This window comes from Desmodus rotundus, chromosome 9 (genome assembly GCF_022682495.2).
Source record: "Desmodus rotundus isolate HL8 chromosome 9, HLdesRot8A.1, whole genome shotgun sequence".
NCBI lineage: Eukaryota > Metazoa > Chordata > Mammalia > Chiroptera > Phyllostomidae > Desmodus > Desmodus rotundus.
In genome coordinates, this window is record NC_071395.1 from 92,516,205 (window position 1) to 92,534,977 (window position 18,773).

Genomic DNA, 18,773 nt, shown 5'->3' on the forward strand with positions numbered 1-18,773 from the left:
AGGCTAGCAACACACTCAGTTGAGCACACAGGTGCTTAATAATGATTTTTAAAAGTGTATTAATAGCTAACATTTAGTAAGGACTGTGGCAAGCCCTATACCTACACTGTTTCATTCACTGGACACTAGGAGAAAAGTACTTTTATTATCCCCGTTTTACAATGAGAAAACTGAGAGTAAGAGAAACTAATTTGATCTACAGCCAAATTTGATCCCAGATCAACTAGTAAGTAGTAGAACTTTTTCTACAGGCTTTTGGGTTCAAGATCTGGGCTCTTAACCACAGAAATGAATGAATGATTGGATGAGAAATGTTTTTCATTCTGTGGTTGAAGAAGTGACATGGAAGGTTCCACCATTTATTTTACAGAGGCAATTATGATGTAAAATTATGGTAAGTCCTAACTCACTGATGTTTCTAACTTTTGAACCACCTTTACTCTTTCCTTCCTCCCTTCTCCCCACCGCAGCACCCCCCCCCTTCTTCTTTCCTCTCTAAAACTCTCAGGAAAAATCTTGGAACTCCTATGTTGAAATATAATCCAGGCAAGAACTGAGTGTTTCCTGGGGAAGGAAGTAACGTTTTATTTGGTTCCTGCTCCTTGCCATTCATTCATTTGCAAATTTACAAATATCAGGCACCTACTCTGTGCTAGGAACCTATTGTTGGCACTACAGATAGAGCAGTAAACAAAAGAAAGTCCCAGTTCCCACGGAGATTACACTCTAGTGGGCACTTTCAGTACACTGGTTCACTTACACTCCTCCTAATAACCACATTAGGTAATGATGACAACAATAATAGATCACTATTAACAATGCTTATCTGTGCCAGGCACTGGGCTACCATGTTTTATTTGTAGTAATTCAATTATCACAATAATCCTGTGAAGTAGGGGTTATGTTTTCCCCATTTTACAGGTGAGGACATTGAGACACAAAGAGGTGAAGTGACTCGTTCAAAGTTCGAACCCAGTGAATGTGGCTCTAACTTCCAGGCTCTTAAACAGAAGGCTACATTGTTTCTTTTTTGTTTCTTTCTTAGTAACACAACTTTTAAGTGGCTGAGTCCTAGCTCAGATCATCTGACTCCCAAGCCCTGGGGTTTGCTCTGCATCCCAGCGACCGCGTGAAATAGATGAGAACGCTTTGGAATTTTTGCAACACTGTTTCTTCCAAAGAATTTAAACTGCTTTCCACGTAATTCTCAGGTTTCTGATGTCAACCCTCTTGAACTGTCAATTCCCTAGCAAGGAGAAACACAGGGCCAGTGCCAAGGGTCATCTTACACTGGCCGGGGCACCCAGCAGATGGCGCTATCTTAGTAGACACCAGCTGGCTGCCCGGTCCCCGGGGCTCACCGCCTCCGCCGAAAGCTTCCCGGTCCTCCCTCACTCCCTTCTCTCTCCCCCTCCCCACGGAGCCCGGGCCCACGTGACCTCAAGGCGGCCAATGGGCGAGCAGAGAGGGCGAGCTGGTCCCTGTGGCCGCCATTAAAGCGTAGGGAAAACCCGTGAATTCGGATTAAAGGGGGAAAAACACCGCCCGCTGGGCCCACAAAATGGGGGAGACTACGGCGTCCCGGCGGTGAGGCCGCAGGAGAGCAGGCGTTAGGCGAGCTTGGCCCAGGCACTACACGAAGACACAGTCAGAGAATGGTCTGAGCCCGCAGACACCGCCACCACCTCCGCCACTGAGGAGACTAGGCTTAAGGACATCGCCGCTGCCGGGCCGGGGGCCTGGGCTTCTCTCCGGTTCTCGCCCTTCCCGCCCCTCTGCGGGCGCCTCCCCGCCCGGGAGAACCCTCCGGGGCTTGGGCGCTTCCCCTCTCGGACTCGCTTTTAATTATTTATTGTGTAATTTATTATTTTTTCTTGTGAAGGGACACACATCCTCGCTGTCCCCCAGAGAGGGACGAACGTCCGCGGGCTCCGCGGCGGCCGCAGTCCGGCCAGCGGGGCAAGCGCCGCACGGTCCTCCCGCCTCCGGCCCGCGGCCCCGGGCGGCTGGGTGCCGGCTGGGCGGCGGGGCTGCTCGCGGCGGCGGGGGGGTGGGTGGGGAGGACGGGTGGCCCGGCGGCCTCCTCTTCCACTGTCCCTCGAACCAGCACCCCCCCGCCCTCCCCGGTGTCTGTGTTTCTCTCTCTGGTTGGAGGCGGCGGTAATGGCGGATGGTGGGTTGTGGCGCCGGCGGCGGCTGCTGTGAGGGACGATGAGTTCCTCCTTCGTGCCGAACGGGGCCAGCCTGGAAGATTGTCACTGTAACCTCTTCTGCCTGGTGAGTGCCGGGGCCGCGGGCGGGGACCGCGGCCGGGGGCGCGGTGGGGGAGGGGGCCGCGAGTGCGCCCGGGGGCCGTGGGGGAGGGGGTCCGGGTCGGATCCAGATGCCCGAGTCCCGGGCTAGGCCCCGCCGGCGCCGGCCGCCGCGTTCGCTCCCGCTCCGTCCTGCGCTCCGTTTTGGGAGACTTGGCTTTTTTTCTTGTCTTGTTTCTGACCGCCCCCCCCATCCCCCCATCCTTTCAGTCTTCAACTTGGGCTGCTGCTCGTCTGGCAGGACACTAGCAGTTCCCTCGGTGCGCCTTGCTTAACTGTTGCTCTTCTGATAGACCGTGTAGCCCGTCCTCACACTTGCCATTATTGCCCGTTCTCCCGCTGTCGTTACGCTTCGCTCTGGGAGTTCGTTTCCCTCAATAAACGGGACCCCGGAACTTAGGCACTTAGAGTCTCTTTTCGTTCTGCAGTTTTTCTGTATAAGTCAAACTAAGAGAAGGTTAGTTTCATCCTTCGGTGACTTCATATCGCAGTAAAAAACCAGTAGATGCCGTTTCATACGTTTCTCTTTAAACTTTGAAAACAGTTTGCCGTTTGACAATTTCTAGCCATCTTGCTTTTATTAGAACATTATGTTTGTATGATATGTTCGTGTAAGAATGGAACGGACAAATGGAGGAGGTGCTCTGGTTTTGCACTAAATATTTCTGTATTTGTCTGTTTTGCTCGCGTGTTTAGAATTTTGAGCAGCCTGTTCCACGTTTTATTGAAAAGTCTGGGAAAGCTGGATGTAGGGGTGACAATGGTGTAGGTTGGCCCAGGTCCGGGAGCACCCCACCTGTTCGACTTTATAAAGTAGCAACTGTTGCAAATACTTAGTCCTCAATTGGACAGTACTTTAGCTTCATTAGTGCTTTAAAGTTTCGGTGGCTTTTCTCTTTTCGTTTTCACTGTGCTTTGAAAAATACTGAGAGAGTATGTGATAGGTAAGTGAATCGAGTGGGCGGAGCACAACTAGTTGGCAAGTGTAAACTGCCAGTCATGTATCAGCAGTTTCATTTTTGGCACCTATACTTTGCACTGTTAAGTCACATTAAAGAATTGCTGCATTCCCTTTGTTGAATTTCTTTCCAGATGCTAAATTAAGATGTTTAATGCCCTTTCCCCATGAAATTTTTTTTGTACAATGTCCTTTAATCAGCATCTCTCCAAATGTAATAAGACGTACGGCAGGTTTTACGTTTCTGTCTTCTCCGGCTCGGTCTATTTTTGGTGCTTTTGGGATCAGGTTCTTTGAAGATAGACTAGTACAAATCTGACAGTTCTTTGTGAGTAGCTATTTGACTTCCTAAAAGGGATATGTGAAGAATTAACAAGAACTTTTTGGTATAGTTCAGACTTCTGCAAAGATGGAATGAGAGTCTTCAAAATTAATTTTCTGTTACAACTTTGACACCAAGGAACAAATGTGGCCAGTTAGAACAGAACTTAGTATAGAGAGGAAATGTTTACTCAATGTGCAGTTTTAAATACACGTTTATATTTTACACTATTACATTTCTTTTATTTTCCCTTGGGATGCACATTTCTTGACTTGCTATTCAGTGACATGCCGGTGTTAATTTTTAAGCTGTTTGTTTTTTTCTTAAATTTTTGATTGTTGAGTTACCAGAATTAATAAGGCTTTTTTTTTTTTTTTTTTTGGTTAATCTGCTTTCAATATCTTAAGCATATATTGGAAAATTGTAATGTCCTAATGAAATAAGTGACTTTGTAGTTAATACTTTTGACTTTGTGCAATAATAAAAAAAATCATGTTTTCATTTCAGGCTGACTTGACGGGAATTAAATGGAAAAGATATGTATGGCAAGGCCCAACTTCTGCCCCTATTCTGTTTCCGGTGACAGAAGAAGACCCCATTTTGAGCAGTTTTAGTCGCTGCCTTAAGGCAGATGTACTTGGTGTTTGGCGGCGAGATCAAAGACCTGGAAGAAGAGAATTGTGGATATTTTGGTGGGGTGAAGACCCCAATTTTGCTGACCTTATTCACCATGACTTAACAGGTGAAAGCAACTTAATCATTTCTTGCTAATAATACAGCAATGTCATATATTTTTCCTGAAAATCATTTGTATTCAGAATTTTTTTGTGGTACAGTTAGGTAGGAAGCCAGATAAAAATTCAGCTTCATGTTTTACTTACTGTGATTATTATTATTTTTTTCTTTTTACTTGAAGTATCCATATTGTGGCAGGCTTTTTAAATTTTAAATAACCTTCCACCACTTAGCTTCTTCATGAATTTCTCATAGACAGGGCCTAAAAAAGGCATGTTACATTTACCTAAGAAAAATGATATCAGGGAGCATGAAGTTCCTAACAAAGTCATAATACTTTTGAAGTCAAGTGTAACTCAACTTTGAGTCAATTCTGCCACTGCTCTCTTCCGTATGAATATGCAGACAATTGTAGGAGTATCTAGAAATATAACTTTCTCATGTGTTTTTTCAAGACATGTAGTTAATTTGTTATTGTTATTTGTGGTTGCTATTTTATCAACATGAAGACATGTTAATTTGGTTATTCTTGGAAAGTGATTATTTTAAATACTGTGGCATCAAAGACTTATCATTAGTATGAGAAGAGTGCCAATTTATTTAGCTTTTTAGGATGTTAGGGTCATAAATCTAAAGAGTTACACAGAAATAGTTTTATTATGAGCAAATCATTAAGATTTCTTCCATCTTATTTTCTTGATTTAGGACCAAATGATACTTTAGAAAAACTGTAGATAAACTGTACTTCTCCGAGGAAGTACTTATGTACTTGAGATTGTAAAAGTCAGTGTAAACTGAATCTTTGATGATAGGGATATAAATGATTACTTGTTTGCTACAAGGTACCAAAGACTTCAGTAAGATGTTTGATGACTCTTGCCAGGTAAATTTAGGATTGTTAGATTACTAAAAAAAGTGTTGCTATTTGAAATAGAGTACTCCGAAGTTTCTATTATTGTCTATTTAATCTATAGGACCTATTTTATTTTTGGATGTAATGTAATCCAGATGACTATCTCAAATAAGCACTTAGTAAGACCAACTTTTGTGCATGAATGCTTGTGTTACATGTATTACATTTGTTCTGATGGTTGCTTTTCACATTCTAGTAAACAATTCCTTCTTGTTAATCCTTATTTTAGAGAGTGGTTGCAGTTCTTTTGTGATAAATGTTTTCTAGATTTCCTAATAACATCTCTGCTAGAGAGTCTAACCCTTCGTTCTAAGTATGTAATGTATTCTTAAGTATGTAAAATGCTGTGTTGGTATATATGTATATGTGCCCATGTATGATTATGCATGTATTTCACAATATAAAATTCCTTTACGCGTCAGTGAGCTGATGCTTTCTAATTGTCATGCAAAAAGCCAAGCCTGCTTACTTCCTTTTTCTTTCATTGACTTGGGTATGTTTGAGTGATTTTCTTTATTTTAGGTGGTATAAAAACTACCTTACTAAAATGTTTGAAGACTTTTGATGTCGATAAGCGGTCTATAAACTATAAACAAACTCAAACTGTTGATAAACTACAATGCTGTCTCAGTGGCTTCAGTCTTCTTTATAAAGTTGGCAGGGCATCTGAACAGACCATTTTTCCTCCCAGATTCTATGAAATACATTTTGTGGAATCAAAGATAATTTTAGCAGATATGTAGTATTTAGTTTTATCATAGTGGGACTAATGTTTTGAAAGTTAAAAGCATATTAAGTAAATGTCAGCTGATTTAATGTTTATTAAAAAGCCGTCAATATTTTTCTAAGTTTCATGTTAGGAATTTAAATGTTTTCTTCTGAAACTGGGTTACAGTTTAAAACATTTCTTCTCTTGTTTAATTTTTAGCATAATTTTAAAAATAGTAATATCTCTACTTTAAAATACTGATTTTGAATGTGAATTAAAGTAATTTTGGAAGAATAGATGTTAATTGTCAGATTTTGCTGAATGCCATTGAGTGGTAAATAACTTGTAAATATTTATCATAGTGAAAGCAGTTGAAATAGTAGACCAAAATATATAGGAGTTGTATATAATGAAATATTTGGTATTCCAAAGCTTGTCCTGTAATGTTTTTAAATAGTTGTGTAGTCAGTATGTTTATATAATGTTCTAGATTTTTTTTAACCTGTCATTTACTTTAGAATGCTGTTACTTAAATCAGACTTATCTTAAAGAATAGTAAGGTCTTTTCAGATGGAGTTTGTCTTGCCCTTTGCCCCAGGGACACAGTCTGCCTCCCTTTTGGGGTAATTAGTCTATGCCCCTGTCTCTCTAGCTAACACATTTTCATTTCTTCCCATCTGTGGCACTCTATTTCCTTCTTTTAAGCTCCCTTGAGAAGAGAGCATCTGGACAGTAGGGGTGGCATCAGCTGCAGGAGGCAATCGTGAGTTCCATGTGGAGGTGTAGCACTGAGGAAAGGGGAACCGGAAGGACCCAGGTGGTAACTGAAAAGCTGGTTAATTTAGTTTGAGGTTGCTCCTCAGTGCAGTGTCCTTCTGTTTGGTTCAGCAGCTACCACATCTTGTTATTGAAATGTTTGTAATGATGGTGATAATATTGTTCTTGTTGGGGAAGGAAAGAAGGCATTTCGTTTTGCAAAGATGAGAATTCCCAGTTTTTCTTATAAACTGAAATGTTCAATAGTAGAAGTACAGAATTGCCTTTGCTTAACCCCCTTATCACCTTTGTGTCATCTATAGTGTATTTTTAAAAGTAAACTTTTTATTGTAAAACAGTTTTAGATTTATATAAAAGTTGCAAAGATAATATAGACAGCTCCTATATAACCTTACCAAGTTTCTTTTGTTACTATCTTACATTAGAATGGTACATTTTTCCCTGGCTGGTATGGCTCTGGATTGAGTGCTAGGCCGAGTACCAAAGGGTCACTGGTTTGATTCTCAGTCCAGGGCACATGCCTGGGTTGTGGGCTAGGTCTCCAGCTGAGGGTGCACAAGAGGCACCCACACATTGATGTTTCTCTCCCTTTTTTTCTTCCTCACTTTCCCTCTCTCTGAAAATAAATAAATAAAATATTTAAAAAAGAATGGTTCATTTTCACAACTAATGAACCAATATTGATACATTAGTATAAACTAAGTTCATACTTTACTTGAAATTCCCTTGTTTTTACCTAATAACCTCTTTCTATCCTGTGATCTCATCCAGGTTACCACATTCCATTTGTCATGCCTTCTTAGGCTATTCTAGATTGAGACAGTTTCTCAGACTTCCCTTGTTTTTGATGATCTTGGTAGTGCATTTTAAATTTCTGCCTGTCTCTCTTACATCATCTAGCACATGTTTGGGTCACCTTCATTTCAAATTTAGTTGATGTGTAGAAATAGAATTTAAACCTGTTTTATTGCTGATTGGTAAAATTGGGTACAAAAAACCAAATCTGATTTGATACATACTTTAAACCCTTAGTTACTTATCTCGTAGTAGGTAGTCAATAGTGATTAGTAAGACCTGTTTAAAAACTTTAATACTTCGCAATACTGTTTGCAAAACCTGATGATTTTTTGGTCAGGGTTTGTGCTAACTAGTATTGGCTTAAACTGTAACATTCCAAAAAGATATTTGTTCAAAATATCCCTTGAATCCAATGCCAAACTGCTTTTATGTAAAAAACAAAACCAAAACTTTTTGCTCTGCTCCCTCTATCTAAAGAATGGATAGTTGAATCAATATCCATATGTTTTGATAGACAAAGAATTAGGGAACAAACCCCATCTCTGATTACAGCCTTCTGGATTTTATTTGTTTTTTGAATTTAAACTTTGTAGCAGACCTGTTTAGTGCTTACATGATAGAAGTGAAAATTGGTGGTGGGAAAATTTTAGCTTAGTCGATCTGGTCAGTCTCTGTAGTGGGTAGGACTGATTGGTTCTCTCAGATGCACTGTTAATTTTCTTCAAAGCAAGATTGCTTCATTAACATAAGTATATCCTTGAAGGAAGAAAGTTTTCTGGGTATTTTTATTCTGCACCTTAACCTTTTTGGAATTTTATTGTCATTATTGACTTTTAGTCTTTTCTTTAAAAGAAATAACAAAAATAAAAACAAAGACTGCTCCTTCTCCCAATGTTAGCATCTTAAAGAAAAAAATCACAGTCAGCTAGAATGTGATGAGACTCTTTGAGAAAAGTGATACCTTGAGAACTGAAAAACAAAATTCAGTCAGGGCCAAAAATATTTGTTATTTTTCCTAGATCCTGTGGTCTACATATGGGATTTTAGCAACATGTCCAAATATTGGGTTGGTTAAAAAGTCCATTTTTTCCATAAAATAAAGGACACGTTTTTCGTTTTCACCAATAAGTTTATTGATTGGGATATTTTAAGTATGTTGGCTATTTTCCACCATTGGCTTCTTGTGGGTAGAGGCCAAGGATGCTGCTAAACATCTTCCGATGCGTAAGACAGCTTCATGGCAAAGAAATCTTTGGCCAAATGTCAGTCATACCAAGAAACTTTGCAAACCACTTTTGACAAGTTCAATCAGTCACAGCACCTTCTCCATACACTACATACATCTCTTTTTGTGTGTGTGTTTCAGTTGTGTTTGTACCCTTCTAGAAATGATAAAGCATAATATGCCGAAAATGTTGCTTATTTTCTTCCATCTTCAATATGAAAATGGCTGCACAAAAATTCACCAATTTTGATAAGTTTTTTAAATGCAGATTGATACGACAGCTGTCACAATACAATCTAACAAAATTGTTTCGAATGAAGTTAAAGACAAGCACTACTAGAGCCATCTTACAGAAAAAACTAAACAAACTTTTTGACCAACCCAATACTTTCTTTATGCTAGAAATTCATCATAGTACTGTCACACTAAATGAGCCATTGGTTAGTCTTAGAAGTTAATATTGGATGCTTCTTATTGAAGGATATTAATTATAGTGGAATTTAGCCTTAAATGGCAACTTTAACAGTATTGACAGATAAACAGCAGCCAAGTGTAGAAATCTACAAACTAAAAAATTGTTTTGTGCTCCAGGTAGCCTGGAGAGTTAATTCATTTCTGTCTTCTGTACCTTAATTTACTTGTGACCCAATTTTTTATATTGGCTAATCATCTAGGGACAACTTTGTTTGCCCTATTTCTTCTGTGTACTATCCATTTTGAACAAGAAACTGTGTCTTTTAAGTCTTCAAAAATGGTTATTAACATATTAGGTTGTTTTTAAATCAAAAAGTTAGTTTTTCACGTTTGCCATTTCTCAATAGTGCTGCCAGCTTCAGGCTCTCAGTAATATTTGTTGAATGAATGGCTTATGAATGGGCAGTTATTGTTCAAGACAAACACTGAACTAGACAGTTAAACATTTTTCTTTATTCTTTCAGGAAATATGTGGTATTTTCTACGATGATAATTTTGACCCATTCATTATTAGTGTATGTTGCGTTTTAATAACGTGTCAGAATTAATTTGGGAAAAGATTCCTTCTCTGCCTGCTTATCACTGTGGAGATATTTAAAGATGTCAGTTTTTAGGAAAAAATGTTGAGTACAAGTACTAGGTGTATCAGCTTTTTTGTTTTTTGGTTTTTTGTCCCACTGAAAGAGCATTATTTTGATGACCTACCACCTACTTTGGTATCATCATAATCTGTATCCTCAGAAAAAAATATTTTATGGTAATCATATTTAGCATTTGGACTTTTGCATTGTTCAAATAAATACTTGGTAAAAATAAGTAGTGGAGATTAAGAGTTCTAATAGTAACGGAAAAGTACTAAAAATGCAGAATTGAAACTGTTTTCTCTGGGGATACAGATAATAGAGGAGGAAGACATTTATTTAAAAGCATTAAGCAGACTTTTTCCATTAGGCTATGGTTGATTAAATTCAAAGAGGTAGGTAAAGATTTGCCATGTGTTCCTCTTTCCCTCCCTTTCCTAATACACTGCTGGCGTTGAGATTCAAGGACTTGTTTTAATCAGTGTAAGAGTTACCTATCACTGTTTTGGTTGTACCATTCATTTTTCACATCTCTGAACAGCATGTAGAGAAGTACTTTTATTAGTATTATAACATCAGGATATTAGATGCTTGGCTTAGTAGGCTTCTTGTTTCTCAGTGACACCCCCATCCCTTTTAGACTTTTTATTGAGTGTTATTAGGACTTAATTCTCATTATTTCCTCAGCAATGAAAAATGAAATTATATTACTTTAGTGTAATGGTTGCTTAGTTACTTGCCACATAGGTGAAGATGCACTTCAGACATTTGTTGGCTTTAGGAAACCCTAACAGGTGGTCTGTTTTTGTTTTATGCATAACCCTCATTTAGTGTTAATGAGAATTGTGGGCATTTGAGGATACAATGTAAAATGATTGAACTGTACTATTCTTAAATCATTTAACTATAGGTTTAAATGAAATGGATTTTTTTAATGAATAAAACAAAGAAAATTCAGAGTTTTATGTGCAAATTTATATGTTATTGTATTACAGCCTTTACTATACCAAAAATGTTTTATTTACTATTTTGGGGAAGAAGACAAATTCAGTCTCAGGTTTTAAGTGAGTAATTTTCTGATGAATTTTATAGTGACTGTATGATGTTGATATGTAATGGTAATTGTGTGTCTTGGATCTTCGATGCTTCAAAACCTGGAAGTAGTTAGAAAAAAGATTTTGGTAAAGGCTCCTTATGTGGGACAAATGTTACAACCATTGTTCTGCATAAAAGTTCAGGATTTCTGAGGTAAAAGGCAATATAAATAAAGCATACTCAATTGATTATAAAGAAGTGAAGAGTTGGGAGATATTTCCAGCATAATCCTTTTGAAATTAAAACCATGTGTGTTTTTAGTCACAAGTCACATAATTTGATATAAAACTTTTTTTTATCCTCACCTGAGGACATATTTTCATTGCTTTTAGAGAGAGAGGGAAGGAGATAGAGAAACATTTATGTGAGAGAGTAGCATCAATTGGTTGCCTCCCATACACACCTGGACCAGCGATCATATGCATACTGGGAATCAACCCACAACCTAGATATGTGCCCTGACTGGGGATTGAACCCGCGACCTTTTGGTTATGGGATGATGCTCCAACCAACTGAGCCACACCAGCCAGGGTGAGGTAAAACTCTTAATGTAGCTATTTAATTTTGAAATTATAGAACCTGATTAAGCTAAAAGCAGATTGATTGAGAAAGATTCATTTTTTTAAAGTATATTTTATTGATTGTTATTACAGATGTTCCAGTTTTTCCCCTCTTGCCCCTCTCTGCCTGGTACCCCACTTCCCTCCAGCAGTCCCCTCCCCCACTTAGTTCATGTCCATAGGTCATGCATATAGGTTCTTTGGCTTCTCCATTTCCTATACTGTTCTTAACATCCCCCTATTTTGTACCTGTGAATTATGCTTTTTAATCCCTGCACCTTTTCCTCCATTCTCCCCCCTTCCTCCTCCCTGCTGATAACCCTCCATGTGGTCTCCATTTTTGTGATTCTGTTTCTGTTCTGGTTGGTTGGTTGTTTGCTTTTAGATTCAGTTGTTGATAGTTATAAATTTGTTGCCTATTTAATGTTCATAGTTTTGATCTTCTTTCTCTTAAATAAGTCCCTTTAACATTTCATATAATAATGGCTTGGTGATGATGAACTCCTTTAGCTTTACTTTGTCTGGAAAGCACTTTATCTGCCCTTCTATTCTAAATGATAGCTTTACTGGATAGATAGAATAATCTTGATTGTAGGTCCTTGCATTTCATCACTTAGAATGCTTCTTGCCAGTGCCTTCTAGCCTGCAAAGTTTCTTTTTGAGAAATCAGCTCACAGCCTTATAGGAACTCCTTTGTAGTTAACTCTCTGCTTTTCTCTGGCTGCTTTTAAGATTCCCTCTTTATCTTTAACCCTTGGCATTTTAATTATGATGTGTCTTGGTGTGGTCCTCTTTGGGTCCAACTGGAACTCTGTGCTTCCTAGACTTGTGTGTCTATTTTCTTTGCTCACTATGGAAGTTTTCTTTCTCTATTTTTTCAAATAAGTTTTCAATTTCTTGATCTTCCTCTTCTCCTTTTGGCACCCCTATGATTTGGATGTTGTTACATTTGGAGATGTCACAGAGTCTTCTTGTACTGTCCTCATTTTTTTGAATTCTTGTTTCTTCTTTCTGTTCTGGTTGAATATTTATTCCTATGCTCCAAATCGTTGATTTGAATCCCGGCTTCCTTCCTTCATTTCACTGTTGGTTCCCTGTAGATTTTCCTTTATTTCACTTAGTGTAACCTTCATTTCTTCCTTTATGTTGTTGCCACACTCAATGAGCTCTCTGAGCATCTTGATCCACCAGTGTTTTGAACTCTGCTTCTGATAGATTGCTTACCTCTGTTTCATTCAGTTCTTTTTCTGTAGTTTTGTTCTTTCATTTGGGCCATGTTTCTTTGTCTCCTCAATTTGGCAGCCTCCCTGTTTTTTTTCCTGTGTATTTGGTAGAGCTGCTTTGACTCCCTGTAAAGGCACCTGTAACTTGTATAGGGCAGAGCTTTAGGTAATGACCAGGGAAGGGTAACCTGCTTCACACTTTGTGGCCCTGCATAAGGGGAGAGCTCATAGAGGGGGTGGTGCAGCTGCCTGGCCTTTGGGGTTTTGCCCAACATGTGCCCTGTTTTCAGGCACTTCACGTACTCCCTGTATGTGAGTGGTGCCCTTCCAGCTGTTGCCCTGGTGTTGAATCCCAGAGTGGGTGGGTTTGCGTGCATTTTTAGACTGTGTGGGCCCTTTAAGTGAAGTTTCCTGAAAATCTTGCAGTTTCTTCCACTGCCCCAGCCCCCCACTGGTTTTTGTAGCTGGACGTTATGTGGATTTATCTTCCCGGTGCTGGAACCTTGGGCTGCACTGCCTGGCCTGGGGCTAGGATCGCTTGCTCCCAAAGGATTCCTCCTGATTTTTATCCACCACACGTGAATGTGGTACTTCCTGTGCCCATTCCGCCACCTATGCCTCTCCGTGCGGCACTGAGTTTCCTCGCCTCCCTGCCCAGTCTCCACTTTTCCGCCCCTCCTACCAGTCTGGATGATTGTGGCTTCTTTAAATCCTTGGTTGTCAGACTTCCATAAGGTTTGATTTTGAGTTCTTGGTGTTACTTGTTTTGGGATTTAATTGTAATTCTTTTTGCGGTTGTATGAGGAGGCGCAAAGCGTATCTACCTACGCCTTAGCAACTCACAAATATGCTTGTGATCCAGACCTTTAAATAATTAAAGCAATATCACTGTGTGCCACTTCCCTTTTCTCCTTGCTTACTGTTTTCTTGAATAAAGTGAAACTTGTTAAGATTTTAAATAGAAGTATATAAAGATGTCTATAATATAATAGAATATGAAGAACTTTTTCTATTTAATATTAATGCCAAATGTTAATGATTTAAAAATTATTCTAACTCTCAAGTATTGTCATTTTCTAAAGCTTATCTCATTTCTCTTAAAGCTTACCTTTTAAGAAGAGACAATTAGTTGATTTGAGTTACTTGACTATAATTTAGGAAACATTTTAAAGAACAACATAAATTCAACATTGAACTGTGTAGTGGCACAAATTTCTATTGCAGTTTAAAGTTCAGTCATGCCCTTTAGTTAATGTTGTTTTTGTTTTTTATTTTTTTATTTTTATTCAGTTACAATTGTCTGCATTTTCTCCCCTTCCCTCCACCCCACCCCAGCCAGTCCCACCTTCCTCCCCCACCTCTACCCTCCCCCTGATTTTGTCCTTGTGTCCTTTATAGTAGCTCCTATTAGTTAATGTTTATTCTACCCATTTGTGCAAGTTTTGAATGTAAACCATGTATCAGTTTTAATACATGTCTCTGCTTTTATTCAAAAGCATCGTGGTTTATTTTTTTCTGTGTGTATAGTGTATGCATTTTTAGTGTTGAATAGTGTTGAATTGAAAGAAGATGACCAATATTTATAAAACATTTATAAAGGTATATAGGCCAGCCCTGGCTGGGTAGCTCAGTTGGTTAGAGTGTCATATGCCAACGTTTTGGGTTCGATCTTCAGTCAGGGCACATAAGCAACCTCTCTAAAAATCAATAATAATAATAATAATAATAATAATGATAAATAGGCATGTAGCCTATAGACAAGGGTAGTAAATTATACTTAAAGTAACAGTTTATAAAACTTGATAAAAGTTAAAATGCTGAAGTAGTATGTGTAGATTTGCTGGCAAAGTAGGCTGTATAGTTAGTAAAGATAGCTCTAACTTTATATCAGAAGTGCCATTTAAAATTTAAGTTTTTAAGTTTTTAAATTTTTTAATTTATCCCCCAAGTAGAGGATCCTGTACTGAATCACAGGAGTCATATGGTTAAAATGAGACCTAAGGTGGCTGATAATGCCCTGCTTGTTAGGCTCTGAGCCAAAAGCTTCCTTTTTATTCTTCAGTTATTTTTATAGCTGGGTCATGTATTAGAATGCTGATGGGCATAAAATATTTTGAATGTAATTATTAACTGGCTCGTTTTTTTGGCATGTGGGATGACTGACTGGAGGAATTAGGACAAAGTAACTAAGGAGTGAGCCAGTTTAGAAATTGGCCTCTTAGATACAGAGTATGTTTACTATTTCCCAGGTTTTGCAAATGTCCTTTTCATTGATACAGAAACCAAATCATTATATTTGCAATATAGCGTTACCTTTTCATATGGTGGGAAGATCATTTTCAGGTAATTTAATAGACTAAATGGCACTTAGGCCTTTTATTCCTTATGGGATAATTTTGAAACCTGATATTTTAATGTCTACAGATATATGGAAGTGATTATATCTCAATATACTGAGGGGAAGTAGGGCTTATATATTTAGTTTAAACTGTAAAACTTTTTACTTGGCTCTGAGTAGATATAGCGCCACTACTTTATTTTTTGTTTCTTTTCATTTCTCTTGTAGAAGAGGAAGATGGGGTTTGGGAGAATGGACTTTCTTATGAATGCCGTACTCTGCTTTTCAAAGCAGTTCACAATCTCTTGGAACGGTGTTTAATGAACCGGAACTTTGTGCGTATTGGCAAGTGGTTTGTAAAGCCTTATGAGAAAGATGAAAAACCTATAAATAAAAGGTAAGCTTTCTTATTTAAACTCTCACTTGATATTTCTTTAGGTTTGTCAATTTTTATGGCTTTCCATAAAATGTGAACTAACATAAGCTAATATATTACCAGACTTATTTAGAAGGTTAACTATGGCAAAGTACTATAAGTATTCAATATTCTTTGACCACTTCACCTTTTCTTACACACGTTTTAAGAATTTTCTTTCAGTGTGAATAGGCTGTGTGTCAATACACTGGCCTAAGTTTTATTCTGGGATGATAGAAAAAAAAACGTGTGATGAAAGCAGAAGCTTATGCATTTGTTATTTTTTTTAGTTCTAGTGGAAATGTATATTCTTGGTATTCTGTTAAGTAACATTAATGGTTGTTAAAGACAGTGATCTGTAGTTATGTTTTGGGTTGAGTTAACCTTTACATTTCCAAACCTCTCATTTTGCTTTTAAAGTAATTTAAGTTTGTGTTTCTCTCTGTAAGACCTGTTTACTCTTGGGAGTGTTAATAATTTTTTTTTCTTAAACTTTGAATTAAGAAAATTTATGACATTAATTTGTAGAGTAGATTTTACATGGAGGCAAAAGACTAAGATACCTTCTTTTCCCCTGCAATTAAAAGCTTTAGGTTACTGTAATTCTCTGTAATTTACATAATATAAGGCAGAGTCTATTAGAAGATTCAGTTTCAAGTAGTTGTTGAAATAGTGAGGCTTCAAGAGAGATGAAATAGTGGTAAGATGGGATGTGGAGGAAGAGAAAAATGAAGGAAATTTATTAGTTTTTGCTGAAAGATGTGAAGATAGGAAGTAAACATTTGTTGGTTATTGTAATCATTGAGATGCCATCTCTTATGGCATATGTGCACATCTTTTTTCATGTGTATGTGGAGTTTTTTCATACTTCTGTTTCTACTTTTAGTAGAATGGATGAGTAGATAAACCTGGACAAATCAAGGCTTTTTCATGTTTTTCATTTTTGAAAATCAGAATAAACCTTTATTGTCAACAAAATGACATAGAAGTTCGGAATGCATTCAGTTGCAAATGACAGAAAACCAAACTCCAGGCTTATGTAGGAATTGATTTTTGTCAATAGTAAGGAGTCTGGAGGTAGTAGTTCAATACTGGTGGTGCATCTTTTCAATAATGTCATCTCAAGGACTTAGGTTCCCTGGAGTTTTCTGATCTGTCATCTTTAGCCTTTGACTTTCATTCTCATGGTCCCAGTGGATGTTGTACCTCCAGGCTTCGCTCACAGTGGATTTCAGGCTGGAAGAGGAAGGAAAAGAAGGAGCAAGAAGAGAGTTGACCCTTGGATCAGAAAATAGATTTTTTTCTGAAGAATTTAGCTGACATATCATTGGCTATGCTAAAAGAAACATTTTTTTATGTGGGAACATTGCCCCTCTGAACAAAATAAGGCTTTTGGTTAGTAAGAACAAATGGAGACTAGACATTAAGTGGCAATTAGAAGAGGAAATAGATATCAGGTAGGCAGTTAACAATGCTCACTATATACATTTATATAATTTTAAGAAACCAAGTAGACTAACAAGATTTAAAATGAAAAGCTATAGTCCTGAGCCCCAACTATTAGATGTTTCTCAGAGGCAGTCCGTTTTAATTCTCTTAACTATTTTACTTTATCTATTTAAAAAACTTAAAAGCAAATAGTGTACTTATTCTTGAGTTTTCAGTTATTTATTTAGGATTAATCTATTGACTTTCTATTGATGGTTTATATATTTTATTTCTAATACCCCCAATAACCACCACTTGGTCATTGGCATACTTGTGTATACTCTTTTCCCTTCTTTCTTTCCTGTCTTGCCGATATAGTTACTATAAGATTTGGTAAAAACAATATCTATTGTTTATATTATTATGGTTATATATTATCTATAGCTGAGCCATATAGTAGTGTATTAGGATCCCATTCCATTTCTTTTGCAACTTTTTGTTTTCCCCAATTTTAATGATTATCTCTTTTTTCACTTAATTATCAATGTTAGGGGTTGATAAATTACCACCCCTCAGGGCAAATGTAGCCTGCCACCTTTTGTAAATAATTATATTATAACACAGCCATGCTCACTCATTTATGGTTTATTTTATGCCTGCTTTCACACTACAGAAAAGTTGTATAGTTGTGACAAAGACAGGTGACCCACAAAGTCTACAATATTTAGCCTAAAATATATATTCTCTGGCTCTTTAGAGACAAAGTTGCTGACTCCTGATATATGTACCTATTAATAGATAATTTACCCCTAGATCATCTACCATAAGTATAAGTCTTCTCTCCTTACCTTTAAGGAGTTTGTGTAATCTACTAGTTTCTTTTTTCCCCTTTCTCTCTCCTGTTAACATCCCTATTTGAGGCTTTCATTCTTCAGTTCCGATTTGGACTAGTTGTTCTGTAGGTCTGTTTCACAGTAGTCATCTTAGAAATTACCTTGTCTTGTCTGTATTGGATTACTTATTTCCTAGATCTTGTATTTCCTTTTTTTGTTTTAGTGTTTTGGTAGTGGCCCTCCACCAGTAGTTTCCTGAGAAGGGGATACATGAGAAGTAATATTTTAACTTTGTTGTTAGTGTTTAGGGAGCCTATTAGGAAAAGGGTACTGTACCTGTATCAACTTCTGGACCTTTTTGTGGTGTGATTCACTTACATCTTGGCTTCCTCCCCTTAGTCTTTATCTACTGAGTCAGTTACCATTTTTGCCTTTGCTTGCTAGCTCCCCAAATTTGGGGGCCATCTCTTGTCTCCTGCTGTCACTTCTACCATTCTCATTGTCCTCCCCCTTACCCTTTACTATCTGTATAGATTTCACAGAGAAGTAGAGGTAAGTGAATGTATTCAATCACCCATGTAAGATACTGAAGGTGTCTTTATTTTTTCTTTTTTTATGAAATAAACTGTTAATAGGCTGTTATTAATAGAAAATACAACTTTTTATATTGGAGAGTTCCATGAATCCAATAGATTCTGCTTATTTAACCATGTAATTGAGCACAAGTATTTTCCCATGGGCTGACCCATTTAAAAGAGAGCTTAATTGAAATTGGGTTTTCTTAGTGGGGTGGTACCAGAAATAGTATATGCTCTTTTGAATTATTCCTAAAGCATTACTGTACAAAACTGACTTCATCTAGAAAGATAAATGCTGGGCCTCAAATCTTTTTCTAAGAAACTTCCCTGCCACCTCCCCTCCCTTTAGAAAAGCAAGTAGAAAAAAAATCAAGCAGCGGAATCTCTCAAGTTCTTTTAATTATGATTTGGAACTACTTACAGTATTTTTCCATTGAATTCAGTGGAATGATAATAGGAAGGTGGTAGATCAAGATTGGATTGTAAATTAATGCATTTT

General features: G+C 37.7%; 1 protein-coding gene across 1 annotated transcript in view; it reads left to right on the forward strand.

Annotated features, from left to right (window-relative positions):
• Nucleotides 1-1,466: 1,466 nt before the first annotated feature.
• The window catches only part of MED13 (mediator complex subunit 13), a 98,316-nt gene continuing 81,009 nt past the window's right edge, over nucleotides 1,467-18,773 (forward strand). The window contains exons 1-3 of the mRNA XM_053910930.2: nucleotides 1,467-2,277; nucleotides 4,100-4,334; nucleotides 15,249-15,417. Of these exons, the coding sequence (XP_053766905.1) occupies nucleotides 2,212-2,277; nucleotides 4,100-4,334; nucleotides 15,249-15,417 (470 nt within the window). The 5' untranslated portion in view covers nucleotides 1,467-2,211. The remainder of the gene's footprint in view (nucleotides 2,278-4,099; nucleotides 4,335-15,248; nucleotides 15,418-18,773) is intronic.